We start from the raw sequence: 21,420 nt of genomic DNA, 5'->3' as shown, positions 1-21,420 counted from the left end.
GAGAGAGAGAGAGAGAGAGAGAGAGAGAGAGAGAGAGAATTTCCCGCAGTATCTATATATGATTAGTCTCACTTTTCGTTTATTTCTTTTTCATGGAGGTCTGTTTCACTGTCCTGGGCTGTCCTCTTGATGACCACGAAACAGAGCAAAAAGAAGAGCATCTGCAACCAGCATGCATTCGTCTATCCATTTGCCTCATCGAAGAAGAACAGTAGTTTGGTATGATGCTGAGTTGTGTTGTGCTGGGATGGGTTGGGTGAGTCGATTGGGTGAGTCGTTTGGACCATGTCATGTGGTGGAACCAGTCTTGATCTGAGCAGAAGAAGGAATGATTGAAATACGGCCCATGGCCGGGAGGTTGTGGTCTGAGATGCCAATATATTTTTTGCTCAATCGTGAGAAAATTTGTACAGTTAGGTACGTACAATAGTTCATCATCACCACCGTACAGATAGACCAATGTGCACCTGATGCAACTTGTCCTCTGTCACTGAACGCCTCGAGCGCCGAACATTTCCATCCACACTTGAAAGCACTTGCCCGCCAGGGAGAACGCCCACCAGATATGTGAGAACGCCAAAACATGATGCTGGAAGACCGACTGCCGAAGTCGAGAGCCCCTATGCTTTGCTCTTCTTCTTCTTCTTCTTCGCAGGTTCCTCGTCATCTCCGGCCTTTCGCTTCTTGCTCAAGTCTTTCTCCACCTTCTTTGCTTCTTTTTCCGCCTTCTTGGCGAGCTTCTCGGCTTTCTTCGCCTTCTTCTCAGCTTTCCTGGCGGCACGCTCCTCTGCTGATTCACTCTTCGATGTCTCGCCTTGGAATGTGGCAACAGTGTTGTCGACATCCTCCTCCTCACTCTCGTCGGCACCGCCATTCGTCTCAACCTCCTCGACCAGCTTTCGCTTTTTGCTCGACGAAGGCTCGGCATGCCCATTCGCGACAGCTGCCGGAGCGTCGGCTGCGAGTCCATCTGCATCTGCGTTATACTTGCGGGCCTCTTTGATTTCCCACTTGGCTGGAGCTGCTGTTCGTTGTCCGTTTGGTCCAATAGCCACGTTGTTGGCCTTGAGCGGCTTGCCCTCAAGTGCTTGTAGTCTTCGCTCGACTGCTGCGCGACCTGAAAGCCCAATCGCACACTTTTCCTCTTCCGTTGGCTCCTCCTCTTCGCCCTTGCCCGCCTGGCCCCAATCGCTCAGAGCATCGACACGCAGACCTAAAGTCGACTTTGTTGCTAGCATGCGCGCAATTTTGCCCTTGTTCTTTCCCGACGCCTGTCCGATTAGCGAAGCATGGTAGATAAGACCATATTTGGGTGTATCGTGCTTGGTCTTTAGCGCACGGAAAAGTGCCTTCTCCGCGCCAAGGATCTGGATGGTGGAAGCAGGTGACTTGGCGAGGTTCATCAAGGAGCCGGCATGGGCGATGAGACGGGCGCCAACAAGCTCGCCAACGAGTGTAGTGAGATTGGGTGCAATTGCTTGCATGCGTGCTGAGAGGTAGGAGGAAAGCTGTGCTCGGTATTCGGTGAAGCCCACGACTTGCTCAGCGAGAGCTTTGATGTTGTCCAGATCGTCATCAGTGATTTCCGTGCCCATAGACACCTCAGCTGCAGCCTTGACTGCAGTCTCAATCTCCTCTGGAAGCACATCTGACAGATCCGTCGTGGCAGCACTCGTTCGCATGCCCATTGACAAGATGACGCGAGAGTAAGCAAGGTTGTCGTTGATGATGCGGGCCATCTCAGGGAAGTGCCAGCCGTACCATTCTTTTACTCGCATGGCGTAAGTGTTGAGCTCCTTGTCCAGGTCGTCGAGCAGCGCAATAGCCTGGATGATCATGGTATCGACCTTGTCAGGCGAGAACTTCAGCTTGTGTCGGGACAAGCTGTGTGACAGACCGAGCGACATGGTGTTGATGTCCTCGGGCATCAGGCCGGGAATCAGTGAGGGGAGGTGCTCTCGAATGGCACGGTAGATGTCGGCGGTGCTGGAGTCGGACACGGGTGTGATTTGCAGGCCGGGCAGCTTGGCGATGGCGTTGGCGAGCTTCGGGTCAGCAACAGCGAGGGAGACCTTCTTCTCGTCCTTGATCTTGTCGAGCATGCCAGCGAGTGTGGGCGTGACCTGAAAACGTTAATCCTCATCTTGCCTCCGTCTCTTGGCTCGCCTCTCTCAGCGATGAGGAAATGTCAAAAAAGCTCACCTTGCCCTCTGTCAACGCAGCGGCCTCCTCCAGCGCACTCGCAGCACTGTTAAACTTGTGAAACTCCTTCATCTTGAGCATGCCGCACACACCCTCGGCGGTGCTGGCCTCTTTTGCAATGTCATCACGCTTGAGCAGCTTCTTGTCCTTGGCCTTGAGCAGCGCATAGCCCGCCGACGTCTCGGTGAGGATGAACAGCGTCATCCTGGCTAGAATACAGTGCTGATACCGTTGTCGCTAGGATGCGACGAGATGACTGTAGGGCGAGGAATGAATGGCGAGTCACCGGTGGGTGTCGTGTCGTGTCGTGCGAACGAGAGTGCACCTCCGTCAAAGATCTCGAAGGAAGCTCGAAAAGCTGTCGCGAAGAAAAATATGGACACGGACCACATGGTCTTGGCATTTTTGGAACCTCCAGTGCTCGCACCGCGAACTCTCAATGTGGAATCAGACGACACCATGTAGCGCAATAGGGTACCGTACTGTACCACAGGCACCGTGGCAGTCTGCTTGACAACCGCCCATTCTGCTCCCCTCCATCAAATATGGCTGCGACTGCTAGTACCGCCGCCGCCATCACCACCACCACCACCACCACTTCGTCACGCCCACGACCATCGCACTCGGCACTCCAAGCTGGCCCCTCACCGCGGAGCCCACGAACACCACAGCTTGGCCGTAGCATCTCCTCGCAGTTTGGCAGTCCCAGCGGCTTCCGCTCCGACCAAGACGACATCATCCTCTACGAGATCGGGCCTCGTTCCTTGTCCGCCGGTTTCGCTGGTGAGAGCAGGCCACGATGCATTCTGCCCTTCACTCCGGACATGGCGCGAAGGGTCGGCGACTATAGGCAATATGAACCCGGTCATGCAAGCAGAACTCGGAAGTTCAGGCTGCGCGAGGAATGGGCAGCGAGCTATGAGCTTTATCAGAATGATCTGCGTGAGGTGAATCTCGGACTGGTCGAGGACAAGCTAGATCGCGCATTGCGCACCGCGCATATAGATTATCTACAGCTTGATTCAAAACCCAGAAAAGCCGCAGTCATTATACCTTCGTTACTCCCTACTCGCCTGCTTGAGGCGGTATTGAAAGTGCTGTTCGGACACTACACACAACCACCTTCCATCGCTTTAATCACCCAGCCGGCCATGTGCTGCGTCAGTGCTGGCCTCAGGGACGGTATTGTGATTGACATTGGCTGGGAGGAGACCGTTGTAACTGCAGTGGGAGAGTACAAGGAAGTGGCACAGAGGCGCAGCGTGAGAGCTGGCAAAGCACTTACGCGTGAAATGGGAAACATTATCGAGGGCTCCGTGCCTAGCGAAGTGGAAGTGAAGGTCACATTTGACGAGGCAGAAGATATCTCACAACGCATGGCGTGGTGTCAGCAACGCTCGCCGCCAAGCAACGAAGACTCAGCTATTGTCCATCTTCCAGTCCCTGGCAGCACTTCAGACGAATCATTCTCGATTTTGTTTGAAAAGCTGGCTGAGCCCGCCGAGAGGGTCTACTTTGCTTCTGGAACCCAGCCTGATGATCACGATGACCACGATCTGCCTGTTCACATCCTGGCCTATCGCTTACTGCTATCACTTCCGACTGACTTCCGTGCGTTATGTGTCAGCCGCATCATGGTCACTGGCATCTACGGCAGTCTCCCAGGATTGAAGCGTCGTTTACTACAAGAGATTGATCACCTCATCAAGACACGTGGATGGAACCCAGTTTTCAATTATGGCAGCGCCACAAGTCACACCAATCCAGCGTTGAAAGAGCGCTCGCCAAATACGTTACATCTTGTACCGCCAGGCAGTACTTCGCCTACTGTGCCGCTATCACCTATGAAGATGCCGCTGCAGGAAGCAATACCACACATGGATCGCGTTCACGACGACATCAAAGATCCGATCACGCAAAAAGCAGAGCGGGCGCAAGCTCAAGGCCGAGTGGAGCCTCCCATCAAGGGTATCGTGAGAGGAGTCGAGACTTTAGGTGCATGGCCCGGTGCTAGTCTGATGGCGAGCTTGAGAGTGAAGGGTGTATATGAAGTCGAACGGGACGACTTTGTAAAATCCGGCTTGAAAGACCAAGGTGATCGTCTGTAGGAAAAGAAGCCCACGCCAGAGTATACCTACTCCTGCCATGGACAGCTCATTCCGTACAGCCGCGCTCTTGCTGCACCAGTAGCTCGGACTTTTCGTGCTATATGATCGACTTTGACCAACTTGAGTCATAGGAGGTACATATCTTGTGACTTCTGCTCGTAAGTGTAGCCACCAAGATGCTAATTACGACCATGGATGCCACTTTTGGGAACCAATACTACCACCGAGGACATTTCGAAAATGCAGTGGCGGAGAAATCATGTTACATTGCGCAGTAGGACGAGAGGGTCTTTCTCCCCTCGTATATCAATGCAGAGATGCCATGCTTGACTCCTAGAATACAGGTAGCTCAAAACTTGCCGGAGCTGGGAGAGACAGATCTGCAACGGCACTCGCCGAGAACATCTGCTGACTGGGTAAGAGGACTCCACGCCACCGCTATAAACTTCATCAGCGCAACGCCTCTAGCCTTGGCATTCTTGTCACTTAACAAAGTTGGAAAGAGACGGACATTCATGCCAAGTAGATGCGGCAATGGCTGCTTGATGAAGCTTCAGTAAAATATCACCCAACCCGGTTTTCAGCGGTCAGCCTCGGTGTCCTCTTCACACGTCTGTTGATCTGAACCCAAATTGGCTCTGTGGTATTGCGCTGGACGTGTGGAGGCGCAATGCTGCTTGTAGGCGACTTTTGGTCGACTTGCGATGAAATAGGTGCCAATAACGATGATCACGGCTTGATCAGCGAATGGCCGGCTCCAAAACACCACTGGCTGGCTTTTTTAGTGGCAACGAGATCATCTGCTATGCCGAGCACATTCGAACATAGCGTACGAGATACTGCCATTCAGGTCGCAAAGGTAGGTATATATTACATCTAAGATCTGCTCTTACCACCTGCTTCACTCTACCATCAACTCCTCTGCATCTCTTCAAAAGACAATATGCGCTCCTTTCTTACCGCACTTTTGGCTGTGCCAGCTGCGCTCGCAGCGCCTGTCTTGCTCGACACTCGACAAGCAGATAGCATTGCTGGATCATGGATCGTGAAAGTCAAACAGAACTCCGTCCTCAGCAATGTGATCTCTCAAGTCTCACAGGCCGCCGGTGTTCAAGCCAAGTACACGTACGACTTTGGTAGCTTCAAGGGATTCTCTATCGATGGAGTATCCGACCTCACCACCTTGGTCGGCAACATTGCCGCTATCGAGTCCATTGAGCCCAACACGCGAGTGACCACAAGCGCGCTGGTCACACAAAACAACGTGCCTTCATACGGTCTGGCACGGATTTCACATCGCGAGAATGGCGCTACCTCGTATGTATACGACGACAGTGCGGGCGTTGGCACCTTTTCCTACATCATCGATACTGGCATCAGGACAACCCATCAAGATTTCGGCGGTCGTGCTACCTTTGGTCAAAGCTTTGTCGAAGGCGAGCCATTCCAAGAGGATGGAAACGGCCACGGAACACATGTTGCTGGCACGACTGGATCGACTACCTACGGTGTTGCAAAGAGGACTAGCCTCATTGCTGTTCAGGTGCTAGGCGCAGCGGGCTCCGGCTCGAACGCTGGTGTGCTTGCAGGCATTGACTGGTGAGTTGAACAGAGTGTCCAAAAGACATTCCCTTTCGAGAACCAACCACTAACCAATATACAACACACAGGGCCGTCAACGACGCCAAATCCAAAGGTCGCATCGGAAAAGCCGTCGCAAACCTCTCTCTCGGCGGCCTCTTCAGCCCCACCACCAACGCCGCAGTAGCCGAAGCCGTCAACCAAGGCCTCTTCCTCGCCGTCGCAGCCGGAAACTCCGGTCTCCCCACCATCACCTCCTCCCCGGCCTCCGCCCCCGAAGTCTGCACCGTCGGCGCCAGCGACAAAAACGACGCTCGAGCCTCCTACTCCAACTTCGGCCTTCTCGTGGACATTTTCGCTCCCGGTACCAACATTACTTCCACGTGGATCGACAGCGATACCGACATCAACACCATTTCGGGCACTTCCATGGCGACTCCTCACATCACTGGCCTCGGAGCGTATTTGCTTGCGTTGGAGGGCTCTCGGACGCCTAGTGCGCTTTGTCAGAGAATTGGAGAGTTGAGTACGAAGAATGCGCTGAATTTGGGTTTGCAGCTTTTTTCGCCGAATAAACTTGCGTATAATGGGAATGGTGCTTAGGAGGGAAGAAATGGATTTATGGGGGTTTTTTTTTTTTGAAAAGAAATAATGAATTATGATATGTCTGTCCTAGGTTGGGCAGATTGTGAGGAAGAGTGGAGGAGATTATTATGATGCTCGACTGCTTTGCTCTGGTAGCACTTACAGGTACCGAGTGTAAAACGAACAAAATCTTTGACTCATCTTATTCACCTCTCCTTCGCACTGCATCGTACCTATTTCGTCTCATTTCGCACAAGTGCTCTTGATACTATACACCAACTCACGATTTTCCCTTTTTTTGGCGAAAGCTATCATACCCATACCCATCCACACATGATAGTAGGTTTTTCTGGAATGAACATGTCCAGCAATAAGAAGAAAAAAAGACTACTAAGTAAAGTAAAAGTACCTCCCTTATAGACAAGAAAAGATGTATGTTTTGATGATATATATCTATCAAAAGTATGAAAGGTACCTGTACGCATCACACCAGATCAAAAAGAAAGAAAAAAAAGGGTATCTCATTTCGCTTTCGCTTTCGCTTCCGCCTTCATATCCGACAATGAAAAAAGAAAAAGATCATTATTACCCACAGCAAGCAAGCAAGCAAACAAGCATGTGCAAAAATGGAGCGGGCATAATCTTTTGCACAGAGATTCCTTTCGTTGTACAGTCCGTTCCAGTCCTCCCCTCCCACATCTTTTGCCTTTTCTTCTTCTTTTGATTCAATGATGTGGTATTTCCGCTCGACCACTGAAAATTTTCATTTTCCAAGAGCTGACTTTGGCAGTGACAGTACTCGTTGAGCTCCGACGGCGTCGTTGCACTTCGGTCTGTGCGAGAGCAGCCGCTTGCTGGTCGGGGCTGAGGCGCTTTTCGAGGACACTCGTCGCCCGAGGGCCTGAATCGCTGCCTTTTCGGGGGGCGTCGACGCTCAGGGAACCCATGGGCAGGTGGTCATCTTGCAGAGGAGAGTCGTGGCGTGTTCGGCGACCGGAAGATGTGGATTCGTCTTTGAGATGGTTCTTGTCGTATTCGGGCCACTCTCGGTCGGTACAGCATAAGTGTTCTACGCCACACTCACCGACCAGAATCTCCTCGATGCGATCTCGGACTTCTCGCGCGGTTGGTCGCAGAGTCGCGTTCTGAGACATCATGATCCTCACCAGTGCCAACAGCTCCGGAACGGCGCGGTAAATCTTCTCGTCGCGCTTCTTACTTTCTTCTTCTAGTATGCTGATCCACGCCGAAATCTTATCGGGCTCATTGTGGAACGACGTGTCTGTACGCGTGCGGTTCTTCGTTTGAACTCTCGTTGCGCGGAACTTCAGGAACTCGTTGTTCTTTCCTTTGATCATGAAAGTGATGATGTCGAGAAAGATGCATGCAAGAGACCAAATGTCGCTCATTTCAGGCACCGCTGTGGGGAGATCACGCAGGCTGGCGGCACTGATTGTGGAAGGCCTCTGGAGAAGCAGAGATGCAGTATCGAAAGATGCTGGGGAGAAAGGCGAGACCGGCGAGAAAGGCCCGATGGGAATCGTAGGTGAATGGCACGTCTCCGAAATCTGTCTCGAATGGGTGCGGCTCGACGTGAAAGAGACGGGAGAGACGGGCTCCGATTCGAATGTTGGTGGGAGTGCTGTACGAATGGTGGTCACGCTGTTGGTGCGACCTTCTCCGAATGACGATGCTGCGGGAGACATCACGGGGCTTCCGATGGAGGTACCACCGATGAAGCTATTGCTTCTGATGCTGCTGGCGCTGGAGGATTCTGACGAGCTCACCGTGTCGATGGTCGCAAACGTACTCGTGCTCATCTTCCGCAATCGAGAGAATGCGCCGATGCTGCTGACAGGTGGCGAGCTCGACTTCAGCACCACTGGCCTTTTCGATATATGCGACTCGGGTGCTGCGTAATCGTATGCCTCTGTTTTGCCCGCCTTCTTGCCTCTCTGAAATGTGCTGATCGATCCTACATCACCAAACGCAATGTGATTATCCTTATCGATCCACACATTGGAGGGCCGGATGGCGGTATGTGCGACGCCTCGGCTGTGCAGGCACGCGAGGGCATCGGAGAGACAGTGCATCCACTCGCACAGCAGAACCGGACGCTCGGGGGCGGCTACTCGCATGTATTGCGTCGGCGTCCGATGCTCAATATAGGTACCGATGGAGTGTTCGGCGACAAAGTCGGAAATGACAAATCCAGCATTTTCCGAGGTATATGATGCCCAGCAGGGTGCAATGTGCTCATGGGCAAGCGCCTTTGCCTTTCGTACATCGCGCATAAACCTGTCATGGAACCGCTCGCCGGTCTCCTTGTTGATCAGAGGATACTTTCTTCGCATGAATACGTCGTCCACTCGTCCTGGAAAGTGTATACGATCGAACGTCTGAAGACACACTGCCGGAGGCATGGTGTTGACATGCTCCATCGGAATGTGCTCATTCGGTCCATATTCAATATGCGCGCCCTTCTTCAGCTCTCGCAGCATGAATACGAACTGCGCATCGTAGAATCTCTTGTTCAGTCCATCGTTATTCTTGGTATCTAGGTTGAGTGACGGTATCTCATCCAGTGATAGAGGCAAATCATCGTCATCCCAGCTCTCGTCGATACAACCGAAGATCTGATCTGACTTGTCAATGTCGTTGAGAATCTGTGCAATGGTCATACATGAGTCAGTGCAGGTTTGGTATGGAATGTCGCCCGTGTACTGCTGATGCTTACGAGAAAGAAGCGCTTGGCACGCTCTAATATCCACTCCATGTAGCTGTCGTCGGTAAGACCGCCAAAGCCTTTGATGGGTCCATCGACCATGTCGCCTATCAAGTAACCCGGATGTCAGTCACTTTCGAAGTTTGAGCGCAACAACCCTTCCAATGCACTTCCACTTACGTTCTTCATTCCGGAGCTTGCTGATGATGAATGCTCGTGTGACCTTGGCATCGATTCTCTCATCTGTCCACCAGCTAGAAAGACAAATCAGCGACCTTTCCCCAGACGACTCTGATCCACGTACCGTTGTTTGAGCTGGACGTGTGGAGTCACCAACGAGTGTCCTCCGTAGCCATAGATGTAGGCGTTGAGAGCTATGCAGCACCTCCGACGTTAGCGAGTGATTATTGACAACGGCAGACACAGGCACGAACCGATAGTGGCAGCCGTGGGCGCAACATCTGCATAGCTGCGAGTAGCCATGTCGTCTCGTCTGGCCAAGGTGTGGTGTGGTTGGTGTGAAGCGAAAAGTGGATATCCCGTCTGGTTGTCGCAGCAGCAGCGTATTGTCGCAGCTCGTGCCCCAGGCAAACCACGACGTCGCTCCCGGCCACTTCTGTACGGGTTATCCTTTGTTGCCGTTCCACGTGGGCTGGACCATGTTGTCGTTCTTTGTGGTGATGGTTCCGTCAAAGCAGCAAAAGACACGCAAAAGGGAGGACGGTCTGGACGCAAGGAGATATGTAGACGGGCGCAAAGGCGAAGAAAGAAGAGGTGTGGTGACGGCAGTAGATGAAGAAGACCTATCACAACCGACTTACGGTGTGCACACGCAAGCAGGCGGCACTCCACTCATGCAACACACGCAGCATAGGCGAGTCGGTCCCAGCGACGAGCATGGCAAGGGTATGAGGTTTTATTGGTGCAGCGTTGCACTTTCGGGATCCAGTTCGAGTCCACAATACTCCCAGCGCCCTGTGACACTTTCGGTATCAACAGCAGCATCCTCGCAGTCGTCAATTAGCAGTAGTGTTTGCCGTGTCTGACAGCCCGGGCAATGTTGTATCGATCCACGGGCATTGAAGCCCATCATCCATCATCTATCTCCATCGGCCAGCCAGCCAGCCATAGCCTGAAGGTCGCCACCCCCAAACACAGCGTGAAGGATGATGGATAAAACTCGTTCCTAGCTTGCGGACGTGATAGGATGAAGTGAATGAGGACAAAGAGGTCGAATCTGCCCAATAGCCGCCGAGAGTAACTCCTAACTTAAGAGACCCTCGAGGGGCCAAGTTCCCAAGAGCCCGGACCTCCGAAGTGGCCCGGGCCATCTATAGAAAAGCGGCTATTCCTGAAAGGAGGTGGAATATCATTTTAATTATACCTATACAGCAGAGATGTCCAAACCTTAGTAATTAGTAAATAGTAATTACTATATAGTAATAGTAATTACTATTATACCTTTACTATTTACTATTACTATTACTATTACTATCGACCTTCTAGGAAGTAGTAATAGTAACGGAAATAGTAATAGTAATAGTAAATAGTAATAGAATAGGGACTTTATTATATAACATTACTTTATTTCTAGTATATTGCTATGCTCTATAACCTTTATAGTATAAGAGAATCATTTATAGCTATTTCCTATCGAAAAAGCTATAGATATAGAATAAATGCAAGAATATTAGTTATCTTGTAAGATAAATTATATTTCTTATAGTATGTCTCTCTAATATAGTCTAGCTCTTTAGATAGTATAAGTATTCTAGTATAGTCTAGCTCTAATATATATATAGCCTAGATATATTATAGGAGAGCAATATATATATAGGAGTCTTATAGTATTAATATAGTAAGTATAATAAAGAAGGAAGGCTAGCTATTCTAGCGGTTCTATAAAGGAAAAAGGACGGAGTACGGCATCCGGGCATCCCTACTTAGGGGTAGCAGTACGCTATTATATATAACCTATAGCTGTATATAATACTATAGAACTTCTAGAGTAACTACCTAAAGGCTTGTAGCCTTGCTCTTTTTAAGATAGCTTATTTTAAGCCTCTACTTTTAATAGTAGTTCTAAAGCGTTTCTTTTGTTTAATAGTAATAAAACTATAACCTATCGATAGGCAATCTTTAAAAGTATCCTACTATAAATACCTATATTAGTATTACCTAAAACGAATAAGTTATTAGGTAACAAGTTATATCTAAAAAGAAAACTCTATTAGAAAGTTGTATAATTAGAGCTATTGTTATATAGCAAATGCTATAAGAATATAGAATATATATATCTTAAGACTATAGATTTAATATAGTATAGTTTTATTTACTACCGATATTAACTAGTAGTAGAAATTGATTTAATAGTAGAATTCTCTTCCGACTACTTATTTCTACTATATATATAGATATATAGTCCTTTATATAAATATATTGAGTCTTATACAATACTAAAATAGAGTAAGACTATACGTTATACTAAAATAGTAAAGTATCTTTACTATATAGTAATAGTAATTACTATTATACCCTTACTAATTACTATTACTATTACTATTACTATCGGCATTTTGAGAAGTAGTAAATAGTAATCCCTATTTACTACTGTCCAAAAAGGGCAATAGTAATAGTAATAGTCATGACTATTTACTATTACTAAGGTTTGGACATCTCTGCTACACAGTCCTTCCACCTCCGTTCGATAGTCTATCCGCACCCTGAAAATTACCCAAGAGGTATAGGTTCCCGGCTTTTAGATGCAGAATACCCAGCGAGGATCAAGAAAGTGGAGTTATTGCACCTTGCAAGCGGCGAAATAAAGGTGTTTCGCGATTTTGACCCCGGTAAGAATCAAAAAATACGTCCTCCTATACGCTGGACAGGGGTGTGCGGATGGACTATCGAACGGCTGTGGAAGGACTGTGTACCAGGCTACCAGCCGCTGCCTACCTTTCATAACCATAAATATTGCCGTCTGGCCCGTCTCCCCAAATGGCAAATGGTATGTCTGGCGGCTAGCGGACTCATCATCAGCAGTGGTTGGTATCAATACGCAGGGATGAAGTTGAAGTCCAGCTAGGGTGTATGATGCAGGCGTGCAGTCAGTCGTCAGCAGACAGATTTGTGCGATTGCCGACTGTTACTGCGTCTGCTCGTCCATGACACGACAGCATCGTCTGCAATGCAGCTCGACCGACCAGTGGGCTACCTTTTTCGGAGCTGCGAGAGGTGGCGGCAGTAGCAGCAGATGATGATGATGAGGTGTTGATCGTCTCGGCGATGGGTGAATAATGTGTTCATCATGATCGATCTTCACGCATCGTGGGAAGAGAGAGCGAAAGAGTGTAAGAGAGAGACAGAAAAAGAGCACAACGGCAATCTATCGCAATTTCCTGGCTGGTAGAAGACGGCAGATGCACATGAATATATTTTTACATCTACCAAAAGGTACATACATGTATCTGTACAGTTTCCGAGTTTCGATTCGGGTGTGGTTGACATCAACGCCGGCAATAAAAGGCAGCTGCATTGGCGCCCGTTGCACCACATGGCGGTGTGTGTGTCTGTAGCACAGAATAGAAAATCGTGGAAGAGTAGCAGAAGCCGTAGTACCTAACTCTTGTTCTCTACTTCTGGTCTAGTTCTCGGTTGAGCCATTTGACATCTTGTACCTTTTACCTTATCGTACCACTTGTTACTGAGCTCTACGAACTCGCTGCTACTCGTTCACTTTAGAAAAGGGGAAGAGGCGGATAAGGGCAGAAAGGCGAGTAGGAGGGGAGGATAAATTGCACGTTTTCTCCCCAAAACGGACCGGTTCTGTAGCAACGCGCCGAAACAGTGATATACCCTATTTATACCTCTATACCTACCTAGGTACCTTAGGTATATATACAGTATACCTTATATATATCCCCCAATTCGGAAAGAGAATCAAAAACCATGTCCCAGATAAGCGCGCGTGGCGTAGGCATGTGTTCTTATGTCTGTCTTCACCTCCTCTTCCCATCACCGATCAAAACGTTCCTTCGATATGATTGATTGATTGAGTGATTTGTTCTTTGTGTTGGGCTGACGCCTGTCAAAAGTATCCATGCAAGGAGTGTAGCATCTTCACCTACCTAAGGTAGGTAACTTACCTTACCTTACCCTAGGTACCTTACCTCCCCTCTTACGCTGGCCGTCTGATGATCAGACTAGGTAGACCACCTCTTACTACCTACATCAAACCACCAACAGGCTATATAATCCATACCTGATAGAACAACCTCAAGGTCCACCTCGGTAGGCAAAATGCCACTTTCACTCATTTTTCCCGCCTGCCTCACCTCATCTCATGCTTGCTTTCCTATCTTTCCTTCCCTCCTTTCCTAACCTTTCCTTTCATCCCCTCCTTCCCTCCTTTCCTTGCATTTCCTAACCTTTCCTTGCCTTTCCTTACCTTTCCTTCCCTTTCCTTTCCTACCTTATCCAGTTCCTATCTATTCTCACTTTCTCCGCTACAGTACCTACAGGTTCCTACCGATCATACTCCGTACACCTCATACTACCTTATACCACCCCAGCAGCACCAGCAACAGCAAGGGCAATGGGAAATAGATCGCTGCATGCATCAGAAACAAAAAAAAAAGAAGAAAAAACAAACAAACAAACAAAAACAAAAACAAAGAGGGTTCGTATCGTCATGATTATGAAGAGAGTGAGTATCAGGATGCACCCCATGGTATTTATTATTGTGCACAGTGGCGCTCTTGGGGGACAAAAAGCACCTGAGGTAGTGGTCAATAACTACCTAACCACCACTTTCTTTGCATCAGAAATCATGTGAGGAATACCTATGCTGCGTGCGCTGTGTAGCGGAATAGGGGAGGGGTGGGAAAACACACGTGCGCCTCATGGCGTTCCGGCTGCAGCATCATTACTAAAACACGGCAGCAAGCCCACTTTTGCTGTGTCTTTTGCTGAATCGCTTTCTTCCTTTCAAACTGCGCTCGTCCTCATCCGTATTCCTGCGTAATGTGTGGCGCAGTGCATGCCCATGTCGCTCACTCGCGCTCGGTCCGCTCATGGGCATGACCGCATCGTCACCCACCGAATCCGAGGGCGAGCTCAGGGCGGATTGTGCATTCAGGTCATTCAGCATCGAATCGCCCGAATACGAATTGGTCATGGACGCTGCAATGGCAAGCTCTCGTGCTTGTTCCACGCAATCCATCCACTCTTGCGTGGAGAATTTACTGCCCGCAGGATCCGAAGTCGTTGCGCGAGGATCCTCAAAGGTATAGTGCTTGTCACGCTGCAAGAAGTCAGTTCCACGTCGCCCGACACGTGTGGGAATCAAACTTACCGTGTCAATCGACCAGTACGTCAAGCCCTTCGAGTCGACACACGTCTTGCATGTCGATCCACTCGCGGCAAGATTGATCTCCATCTTCGCCTTCTTCTCATTTCCGCCCGCTGCAGCGACCACGAGCCTCGCACAGGACGTGATGAGAACCAGTCGTTCCCGTTTCTTGGTCGTATTACTGCTAAAGAATCGCGAAAACTTGGGTTTCTCGGATGGTGTCTGCGGATCGCCATTCTTGCCAGTCGGGCTGTTCGACTGAGGCGCTGTCGTCACCACCAAGTTGCCCAGTTTCAAGATCCTTTCGTTGTTGTGTGTGAGCACCGGTGACCAGTCGATATCTAGTTGACTGGGCGGAGGCAGCTCGGTCACATTCTGCAACTGGGGTCGCCGGGGTGGTGCTTGTTGTGTCGTGGCGGGCTGCGACTGCGACGACAGTGCTACTGCTGCCGCGGAGCTCGCCATTGCGCCGCCATTTCCAATCCTGACACTGCCCCCGTTGAGCTTGATCGGCTCTGCGGGAGGCGGCATGTATGCCCTCAGTCGCGGAGCCTTTTGCCGCCACAGAGTCTTGCCCCATTGCACACCATCAAAGAACCTGTGATTCTTGATATGCTCGACCGGCAGTCGTCGCTCTGGCTCGAGCACGAGTAGTCGCTCGACCAAATCCCTCGCCACCTCGGGAAAACCATCAGGAAAGGTGTAGTCCAGCGCAAGGATCTTCTGGAACGTGAGGTACTCATTGGCAGCCTTGAAGGGTGGCCTCCCGGCGAGGAGCTGATAGATGATACATCCGAATGCCCAGAGGTCGGAAGCTTTGCATGCATTCTTGTCCCGTAAGAGCTCGGGACTGACATACTCTGCAGTGCCAACAAAGGACACAGCTCGGTCGGTTTCGGCGCCATCGGTAGGATTGCCACTTGATCTTCCGGGTGCGTTGGAACCGTTGCCTGCCGGGTCTGGCAGAATCTTTGCGGTGCCAAAGTCTGTAATCTTGACATGCATCTCACGGTCCAGCAGGACATTCTCCGGCTTCAGATCGCGATGAATCACGCCCCGGCTGTGCATGTAAGCTATACTATCCAGGATTTCGGCACCATAGAATTTGGTGCACTCCAGGTCAAACGAGCCCAGCTTCTTGAGCACGCCCAACAGCTCGCCTTGTGACGCCAGGTCGAGCACAAAGTAGAGCGATCTTTCATCCTGGAACGTGTAGTACAGTCGCACAATGCCCGGGTGCTCCGTCAGTCGGTTGAGAGTGTCCCGCTCAATGTTCACATATTTGACCTTCTTCTCCTTGATGATATGCCTTTTGTCTAGAACCTTGATCGCATACTCCTTCAGATTTTGCCGGTCGGTGGCGGCCAACACCGTCGAATAGGAGCCCTCTCCTAGCGTACGTCCAAAGTTGAAATCCTTCACCCCCTTCTTCACCATTCTCGACGTCTGAGAGCCAGATGCATCCGTCTCCTTTCGCGTCCCCATTGCAGCACCTCGCTCATCCCATTCGTCCCTGGACCTTGGCATTGGTGCAGCGCCCGAATAAGGCTGGTCTTGGCTTTCGTAGCCAGCAGTGGACGCTGAGCCTCCTGTCGGAGCTCTGCCCCTTCTTGAATTCCTTCGCGGTGGCAGAGGACCGTTGCCACCTCCATTCATCGGCGGTCCTGGATGCCTATAAGACCTGCTAGCTTCTCTCGTAGGTATGCCAACTGCCAGTGCCGATCTCGCAGACCGTGATGCGCTTCTCATCAACCCGCCCATGCTGCCGTCTGAGGATGCTGCCATTTCGTCGTTGTATCTGTAGCCACTCTGATGTGATATGCCGGAACTCTGTGAATTATTCCCCTGACTGTACATTCCGCTCATCCGCTGCTGCTGCTGCTGCTGCGATATAGTTTGCACGCTGGGATTTCGGAGCTGTGGATTGTTGGATGGAAACTGCGCCTGCTGTTGCGCCTGGTGTTGCAAATGCATACTGGATCGATGCCTCAATCGGGAGTCCGAGAACTGGCTCTGCTGCACAGAAGGTGAGCGCCTCGGCGGCTCAGGCTGCGGAGGGGCATCTAAGTTCTGCATCACGTAGTCGCTGGGATTGAAGTCGAGGCCAGCATCAGATCCCACGTCGTAGTCCACCCGGCTGCCAGCGAGCGACAGCAACTGCGGTCGGTTCGCCGCGGCCACGATGGGCTCCGATAACTGTGATGAAGGCGGAGGCGGCGGTCGAGAGCTCGGCGTGGAGGGCGGTGGTGGTGATGAGGATGTGGGCGAGCCCACGTCGTTGTCGGGGTTGGCGATGCGCAGGCCGCCTAGCGACTGCGAGAGGGAGAGGTCGCCGCCACTCATGATGCGGAGGGCGGAGGCAGCGCCTGCCTAGCGGTGTTCGATTCAATGGCGGCGTAGTACTGGTTCGGCATCACATGTGCCGTCGAATACACACTAGTCGGTAGGTACTCTGGCGCGGGAGGAACGAAGCGAGCGTAGGCGTGGAGACGCGTGGGCGGCTTGCGGGTCTGTGGTCAGTTGCGCCAAATGTTTGTCCAGTGCGCACAGGGAGCGTGTGTTCTGGTCTCGCGTGGTATGGGGATGATATGGAATGGGATCGGAGGATGTCTCGATTGGCATGTATGGTGAGGTAGGCGCCGTTTGGACGATTCGAGACTCTATGCCCAAGCTTTGTGACAGCCGCCGGGGGGTCCCAAGCGTGTAGTCGACCCAGGTCAAGTGTCCCGTGTGCAGAGTCAAGACGTCGTCGTTCGATAGGAGGTGGAGGTACAGATGGTGGTTTCTGCACGAGGGTTGTCGAGAGTGTGAGTGAAAGTGATTACATGAAGTCGTAGTAGTAGTAGGCAAGGTAGTGTTGAGTGAAGCAGCAACGAATAATCATCAAGCCCGACAGAGAGAGCCCGCCCGCCCGCCAGTCAGCCAGCCAGCCAGGCAGCCAGCTCGAACTACCTATTCTATTATCGAACTACCTGACCGTACTAACAAGCAAGCAAGCAAGCAAAGCTCTCGTCTGGAGCAGACAGGCCACGTACACGTCGCTCTGTAGAACAACCAGTAGTGTGCCAAGGTCGCTCCATCTATAGGATGTATATATGCACTTCCCACCAACCGTTGGCAACGCCAGGATTCAGGAGCTCCAAATAGAATTAGAATACATGTACATAGCCATCCATGGGGCATGGGTATGAATGATGAAACTCATTCTGCCCTGAGTCCTGAGACCTGACTGCGAGAGACCACCTCCTCTTCCCCCCGGTCTACTGCAGCTGACCTGACCGTAGGCACTAGTTCTACTTATACATACTGCTTAACTCTCGCGTGCGTTTCATGTCGCCCGCGAATCGACATCACCATCATCATCATCGTCATCGGCGCCCTGTCTTCCCTTCATGTTCCTGTTCCCTTCACTTGCTCGCCCGTATGCCCGCACCCCTCCTCCGACTCCCACGCCCGCTGGTGTGCTGGCCGCCGGCAGATACGCGGCACGAAATAGGTAGAACTACTGCATTCGGCCGATACAGTAGTATACACCGCTCCGTGGTTGGACACCTGCAAGACCGGCGTCACATGTCCTCGGTTCCATCGTGGTTTGGACGAGTCTGCTGACTCTGCTGACTCTGCGCGAGCGCGCGGCATTGCAGAGGAAGCATGTCATGTAGTCAAGCGAATTCCTGGCGCCTCGCCGTGGAGAGGTGTATACCGTGGAGAGGTGTGTACACGAGGCATCCGAACTCACTAGCTGCATTACGGTATTACGGCGGGTTATTCGAGTCTACGCGCACCGGCCGACTGTGTTCCTATCCAATTCTGATGGATAATAGACCCCGTTCTGAGTTGCGCTCTCTCGACCTCGAGGATCATCCAAAAGTTGTCTGTTGAGGCGAAACAGGCTTAGGAGTGGATGGGAAATGCCTGCCTAACATATACCTGCCCGACCTTACACCCGAAGTCCACACACCACTATATGGACATCACTTTGCAAGACTGGCAGTTATATCGCCGAGAGATGTTTCGGCCGGACAGTAGGCATTCTATACACCACACCCTCGATCAGTAGATCCAATATGCTACGATAGCTGCAGAAGTACATGCATCTCAAGGTATTTTTGCCATGTCTCTTCCCAGATTCTGCTTCGATCATGCCTGCTCTGCTCTCATGCTCACAGGTAGGTACATGTACTTGGCCTAGGTATACTGAGACAGCAAGCTCCTGCTTCTCCCACATCCCTTCCACTTACCTCACTCTTCCTGATTGACTAGTTGGATATAGGTTGATGAGCTCCTGCTGCCATGGCCAGACAAGACTACCTACCTGTACCGTCCTGCTTGTTTGGCTGTTGTTCGTCGTCTGCCCTCTCACTGCAGACAATACATCAGGTAGGTAGTCGTGTGTCCCGCATGTAGACACTGGACGGACTCAAGATCATGCTGCTCGCGCCAACAACCCGAATTGGGCTGTCTCAGGCAGACATGAGAGACTTTCAAAGCAGATACGAAGCGCGACACTCCCTTCATCAGACACAAGTCAAACTCGGTGGTCTGCGACTCCGCTCGACCTCAAGCCGTTCAATGCGCGCAAGCATCACAAAAGCATACGACAATGATGGCCAGACACGAGCGGACTCGTGTTCGTCGGAAGCCACGATTTGCAGCGACGATGATGGGACTTGCATTCCACTAACTCGCTCACCACCACTTCAACACGACCGCTTCGACATGGACGATACCTACAACAATCCACTGCTTGACCCTGGCGCTCCAGTATTCGTGTCGAGAACGCGATTCGGATCTTCGAGTCGCTCAACGGCTCAGAATGTCGACTGCTACCCACCATTCCGGCGCCCATTGTGTCCACAACGTACCAGTTCTCGCCGGCATCTGGACACATATGAGCGCAACCTCAGATCGCACAACGATTTGCGAACAGAGTCCAGCCATAGATCGAGCCCAAACCTGCTCCTCCCTCGGTCGCCGACGCTCTATCATGAACCTCGTATTCGGACTCGCAGCAGTTCGCTGACATGGGATCGTCACCAAGAGAATGAACGCCAGGTTCCAAGGATGGTCAGCGTCGCCAATAGGGTCAGCACTTCATCATCAGCGGAAGTGCCACTGGATGTGTTGTCTCGTGATTCACCTCTGGATGAGCTGAGCCAGCAGCTGGGACGTATGGCTTCCAGCACACACCACTCAAGGTCGGTGGAGAGACCATGGGAACATACGCCAGGTCGAAACAGGATTGCATTGCTCTCTGGTAACCTCTTCCAGTTGAACAGCCAATCTGACATGACCAACATCGTGCCCGAGGACCTTTCTTATCGACCACTATCGCCTGCATTTAGAGATGTCGTGAAGCCTGATGAACGGCGAGATTCGATCATGGATCCTGGAACACTCTACGAGCTCTCCCTCGCGCTACCATCGCCTCATATACAACAGTCATCGCCTGTCTCCGCCAGCTCTAGGTCGCCGCCTTTGACGCCGTCGCAGGCCTGGCTTGATCGGGCATCGTCCTCGTCAATGCTGGATAGCACACCTCTGGTTGCTCCCCATCTGGTAGTCTACGATGACTCTCTGCCGTCCGCGCAACAGCCGCAAACTCCGGCTGATTTAGCAAGATCTACAGCACGACCACACCGACCATCACCAAGTGTTGCTCGCCGAATCGACGACGTTCGACGAATCGACCAACAGCTGGCCAGTAATCTACCCAGAGATCGACAGACATCTCCTCTACAGAATACAAGCAGCAGTTCCCCACCACGGCCAATAATGTCTTTACAATCAGCTCGGCGCACACTGCTGCCCGAGCATCGATCTTCGCCATTACAGCATAGCTCGACTCCCGTTCAGCCACAGCAACGGGTTTCGCCACGACAGCAGAGTGCCACGCCCTTGCTGCGTAGGACACACCGGTACAGCAGAAGTGGCAACAGTGAGAATGACGTGGAATCAGCTCTGGAGACGGTGGAGGAAGACCGACGTATGTGGACCATTCGACGCGAACATGGTGGATTGGAGGTGACGCCACCTGCGGAAGGCAGATATGAGAGATATTTTTCATGACCCCCCTTTTGAAGACAAGACCTCCATTGGTGTACCCATATGGGCATATTTTATCTTGGCACGCAAAACGAACGCTACATTATTGGACTAGAAACAAAAAAGGGATTCAAGAATTGTGTTGTGTTTTGTAATGAGTCAGTGCAGCATACCTACGTTGACTGATATGTATATATTTATCGTCTGATCCAAAGATGACTTTTTTTTCTACCTGCAGTTGGTTCAGCATACATGAGCTATTGTATATACATAGATATATTTATATGTCATCATCACATCTCAACTGCTCTCTCTCTCTCTCTCTCTCATTCATTCAAACTGCATCGTCGTCACCACCTTTCCAATCCCCTCAATATCCACCACGACCTCATCCCCATCCTTCAAAAACTTCTGCGGCTTAAACCCCAATCCCACTCCACCCGGAGTCCCCGTCATAATCAACGTCCCCGCCTGCAACGTCTGACCCGTACTCAAAAAACTCACGAGTTTCTTCACTCCAAAACACAAATCACTCGTATTGGAATTCTGTCGTTCCTCTCCATTCACCATTGTGCGAAGCGTCAATCCGGATGCATCTCCCAACACACTGGTGCTGACGATGGCGGGGCCCAAGGGAGCGTATTTATCGAAGGATTTGGAAAAACTCCATTGAGGCATCATTCCGGCTTTGGATTTTTCCATTTGCCAGTCCCGGCAGGAGACGTCGTTGCTGGATGTGTAGCCTGCGACGTAGGAGAGGGCCTAGGGGGGTTTGAGAGAGAGGGGAGGGTTAGCTTTTTGGGGGGACTTTTTCCTTTTTGGGG

The 21,420-nt window shown here is 51.1% G+C and overlaps 7 protein-coding genes across 7 annotated transcripts in view; 3 read left to right on the top strand and 4 right to left on the bottom strand.

The window, feature by feature from the left end:
- Positions 1 to 261: 261 nt before the first annotated feature.
- SEPMUDRAFT_147901 (nucleolar protein 58) lies at positions 262 to 2,524 on the bottom strand. Its single transcript, XM_016904587.1, has 2 exons — positions 2,203 to 2,524; positions 262 to 2,123 (listed from the first exon to the last, which is right to left on the bottom strand). Exons 1-2 carry the CDS (start codon positions 2,404 to 2,406, stop codon positions 621 to 623), a joined length of 1,707 nt encoding a protein of 568 aa, XP_016762184.1. The 5' UTR covers positions 2,407 to 2,524; the 3' UTR covers positions 262 to 620.
- Positions 2,525 to 2,684: 160 nt separating this feature from the next.
- On the top strand, positions 2,685 to 5,118 carry SEPMUDRAFT_147900 (uncharacterized protein). Its single transcript, XM_016904586.1, has one exon. It carries the CDS (start codon positions 2,748 to 2,750, stop codon positions 4,308 to 4,310), a length of 1,563 nt encoding a protein of 520 aa, XP_016762183.1. The 5' UTR covers positions 2,685 to 2,747; the 3' UTR covers positions 4,311 to 5,118.
- A 119-nt stretch (positions 5,119 to 5,237) lies between these two features.
- On the top strand, positions 5,238 to 6,680 carry SEPMUDRAFT_147899 (subtilisin-like protein). Its single transcript, XM_016904585.1, has 2 exons — positions 5,238 to 5,909; positions 5,981 to 6,680. Exons 1-2 carry the CDS (start codon positions 5,254 to 5,256, stop codon positions 6,492 to 6,494), a joined length of 1,170 nt encoding a protein of 389 aa, XP_016762182.1. The 5' UTR covers positions 5,238 to 5,253; the 3' UTR covers positions 6,495 to 6,680.
- Positions 6,681 to 6,894: 214 nt separating this feature from the next.
- On the bottom strand, positions 6,895 to 9,949 carry SEPMUDRAFT_147898 (uncharacterized protein). The gene is made up of 5 exons (XM_016904584.1): positions 9,636 to 9,949; positions 9,506 to 9,575; positions 9,382 to 9,455; positions 9,214 to 9,308; positions 6,895 to 9,142 (listed from the first exon to the last, which is right to left on the bottom strand). The coding sequence occupies exons 1-5, from the start codon at positions 9,682 to 9,684 to the stop codon at positions 7,202 to 7,204; spliced, it is 2,229 nt and encodes a 742-aa protein (XP_016762181.1). The 5' UTR covers positions 9,685 to 9,949; the 3' UTR covers positions 6,895 to 7,201.
- A 3,939-nt stretch (positions 9,950 to 13,888) lies between these two features.
- On the bottom strand, positions 13,889 to 17,355 carry SEPMUDRAFT_147897 (Pkinase-domain-containing protein). Its single transcript, XM_016904583.1, has 2 exons — positions 14,555 to 17,355; positions 13,889 to 14,503 (listed from the first exon to the last, which is right to left on the bottom strand). The coding sequence occupies exons 1-2, from the start codon at positions 16,892 to 16,894 to the stop codon at positions 14,129 to 14,131; spliced, it is 2,715 nt and encodes a 904-aa protein (XP_016762180.1). The 5' UTR covers positions 16,895 to 17,355; the 3' UTR covers positions 13,889 to 14,128.
- A 1,624-nt stretch (positions 17,356 to 18,979) lies between these two features.
- On the top strand, positions 18,980 to 20,620 carry SEPMUDRAFT_106436 (uncharacterized protein; the record flags this gene model as incomplete). Its single annotated transcript, XM_016900634.1, has 1 exon — positions 18,980 to 20,620. One exon carries the CDS (start codon positions 18,980 to 18,982, stop codon positions 20,618 to 20,620), a length of 1,641 nt encoding a protein of 546 aa, XP_016762179.1.
- Positions 20,621 to 20,800: 180 nt separating this feature from the next.
- SEPMUDRAFT_131799 (fumarylacetoacetate hydrolase family protein) overlaps positions 20,801 to 21,420 on the bottom strand; it is a gene marked incomplete at its 5' end in the record, with an annotated part of 1,428 nt that continues 808 nt past the window's right edge. The window contains one exon of the mRNA XM_016902450.1: positions 20,801 to 21,358. Within this exon, the coding sequence (XP_016762178.1) occupies positions 20,927 to 21,358 (432 nt within the window). The 3' untranslated portion in view covers positions 20,801 to 20,926. The remainder of the gene's footprint in view (positions 21,359 to 21,420) is intronic.

This window comes from Sphaerulina musiva, assembly GCF_000320565.1.
Source record: "Sphaerulina musiva SO2202 unplaced genomic scaffold SEPMUscaffold_3, whole genome shotgun sequence".
NCBI lineage: Eukaryota > Fungi > Ascomycota > Dothideomycetes > Mycosphaerellales > Mycosphaerellaceae > Sphaerulina > Sphaerulina musiva.
The sequence above is the reverse complement of the archived record's forward strand: the minus strand, read 5'-3'. Positions and strand labels throughout refer to the sequence as shown.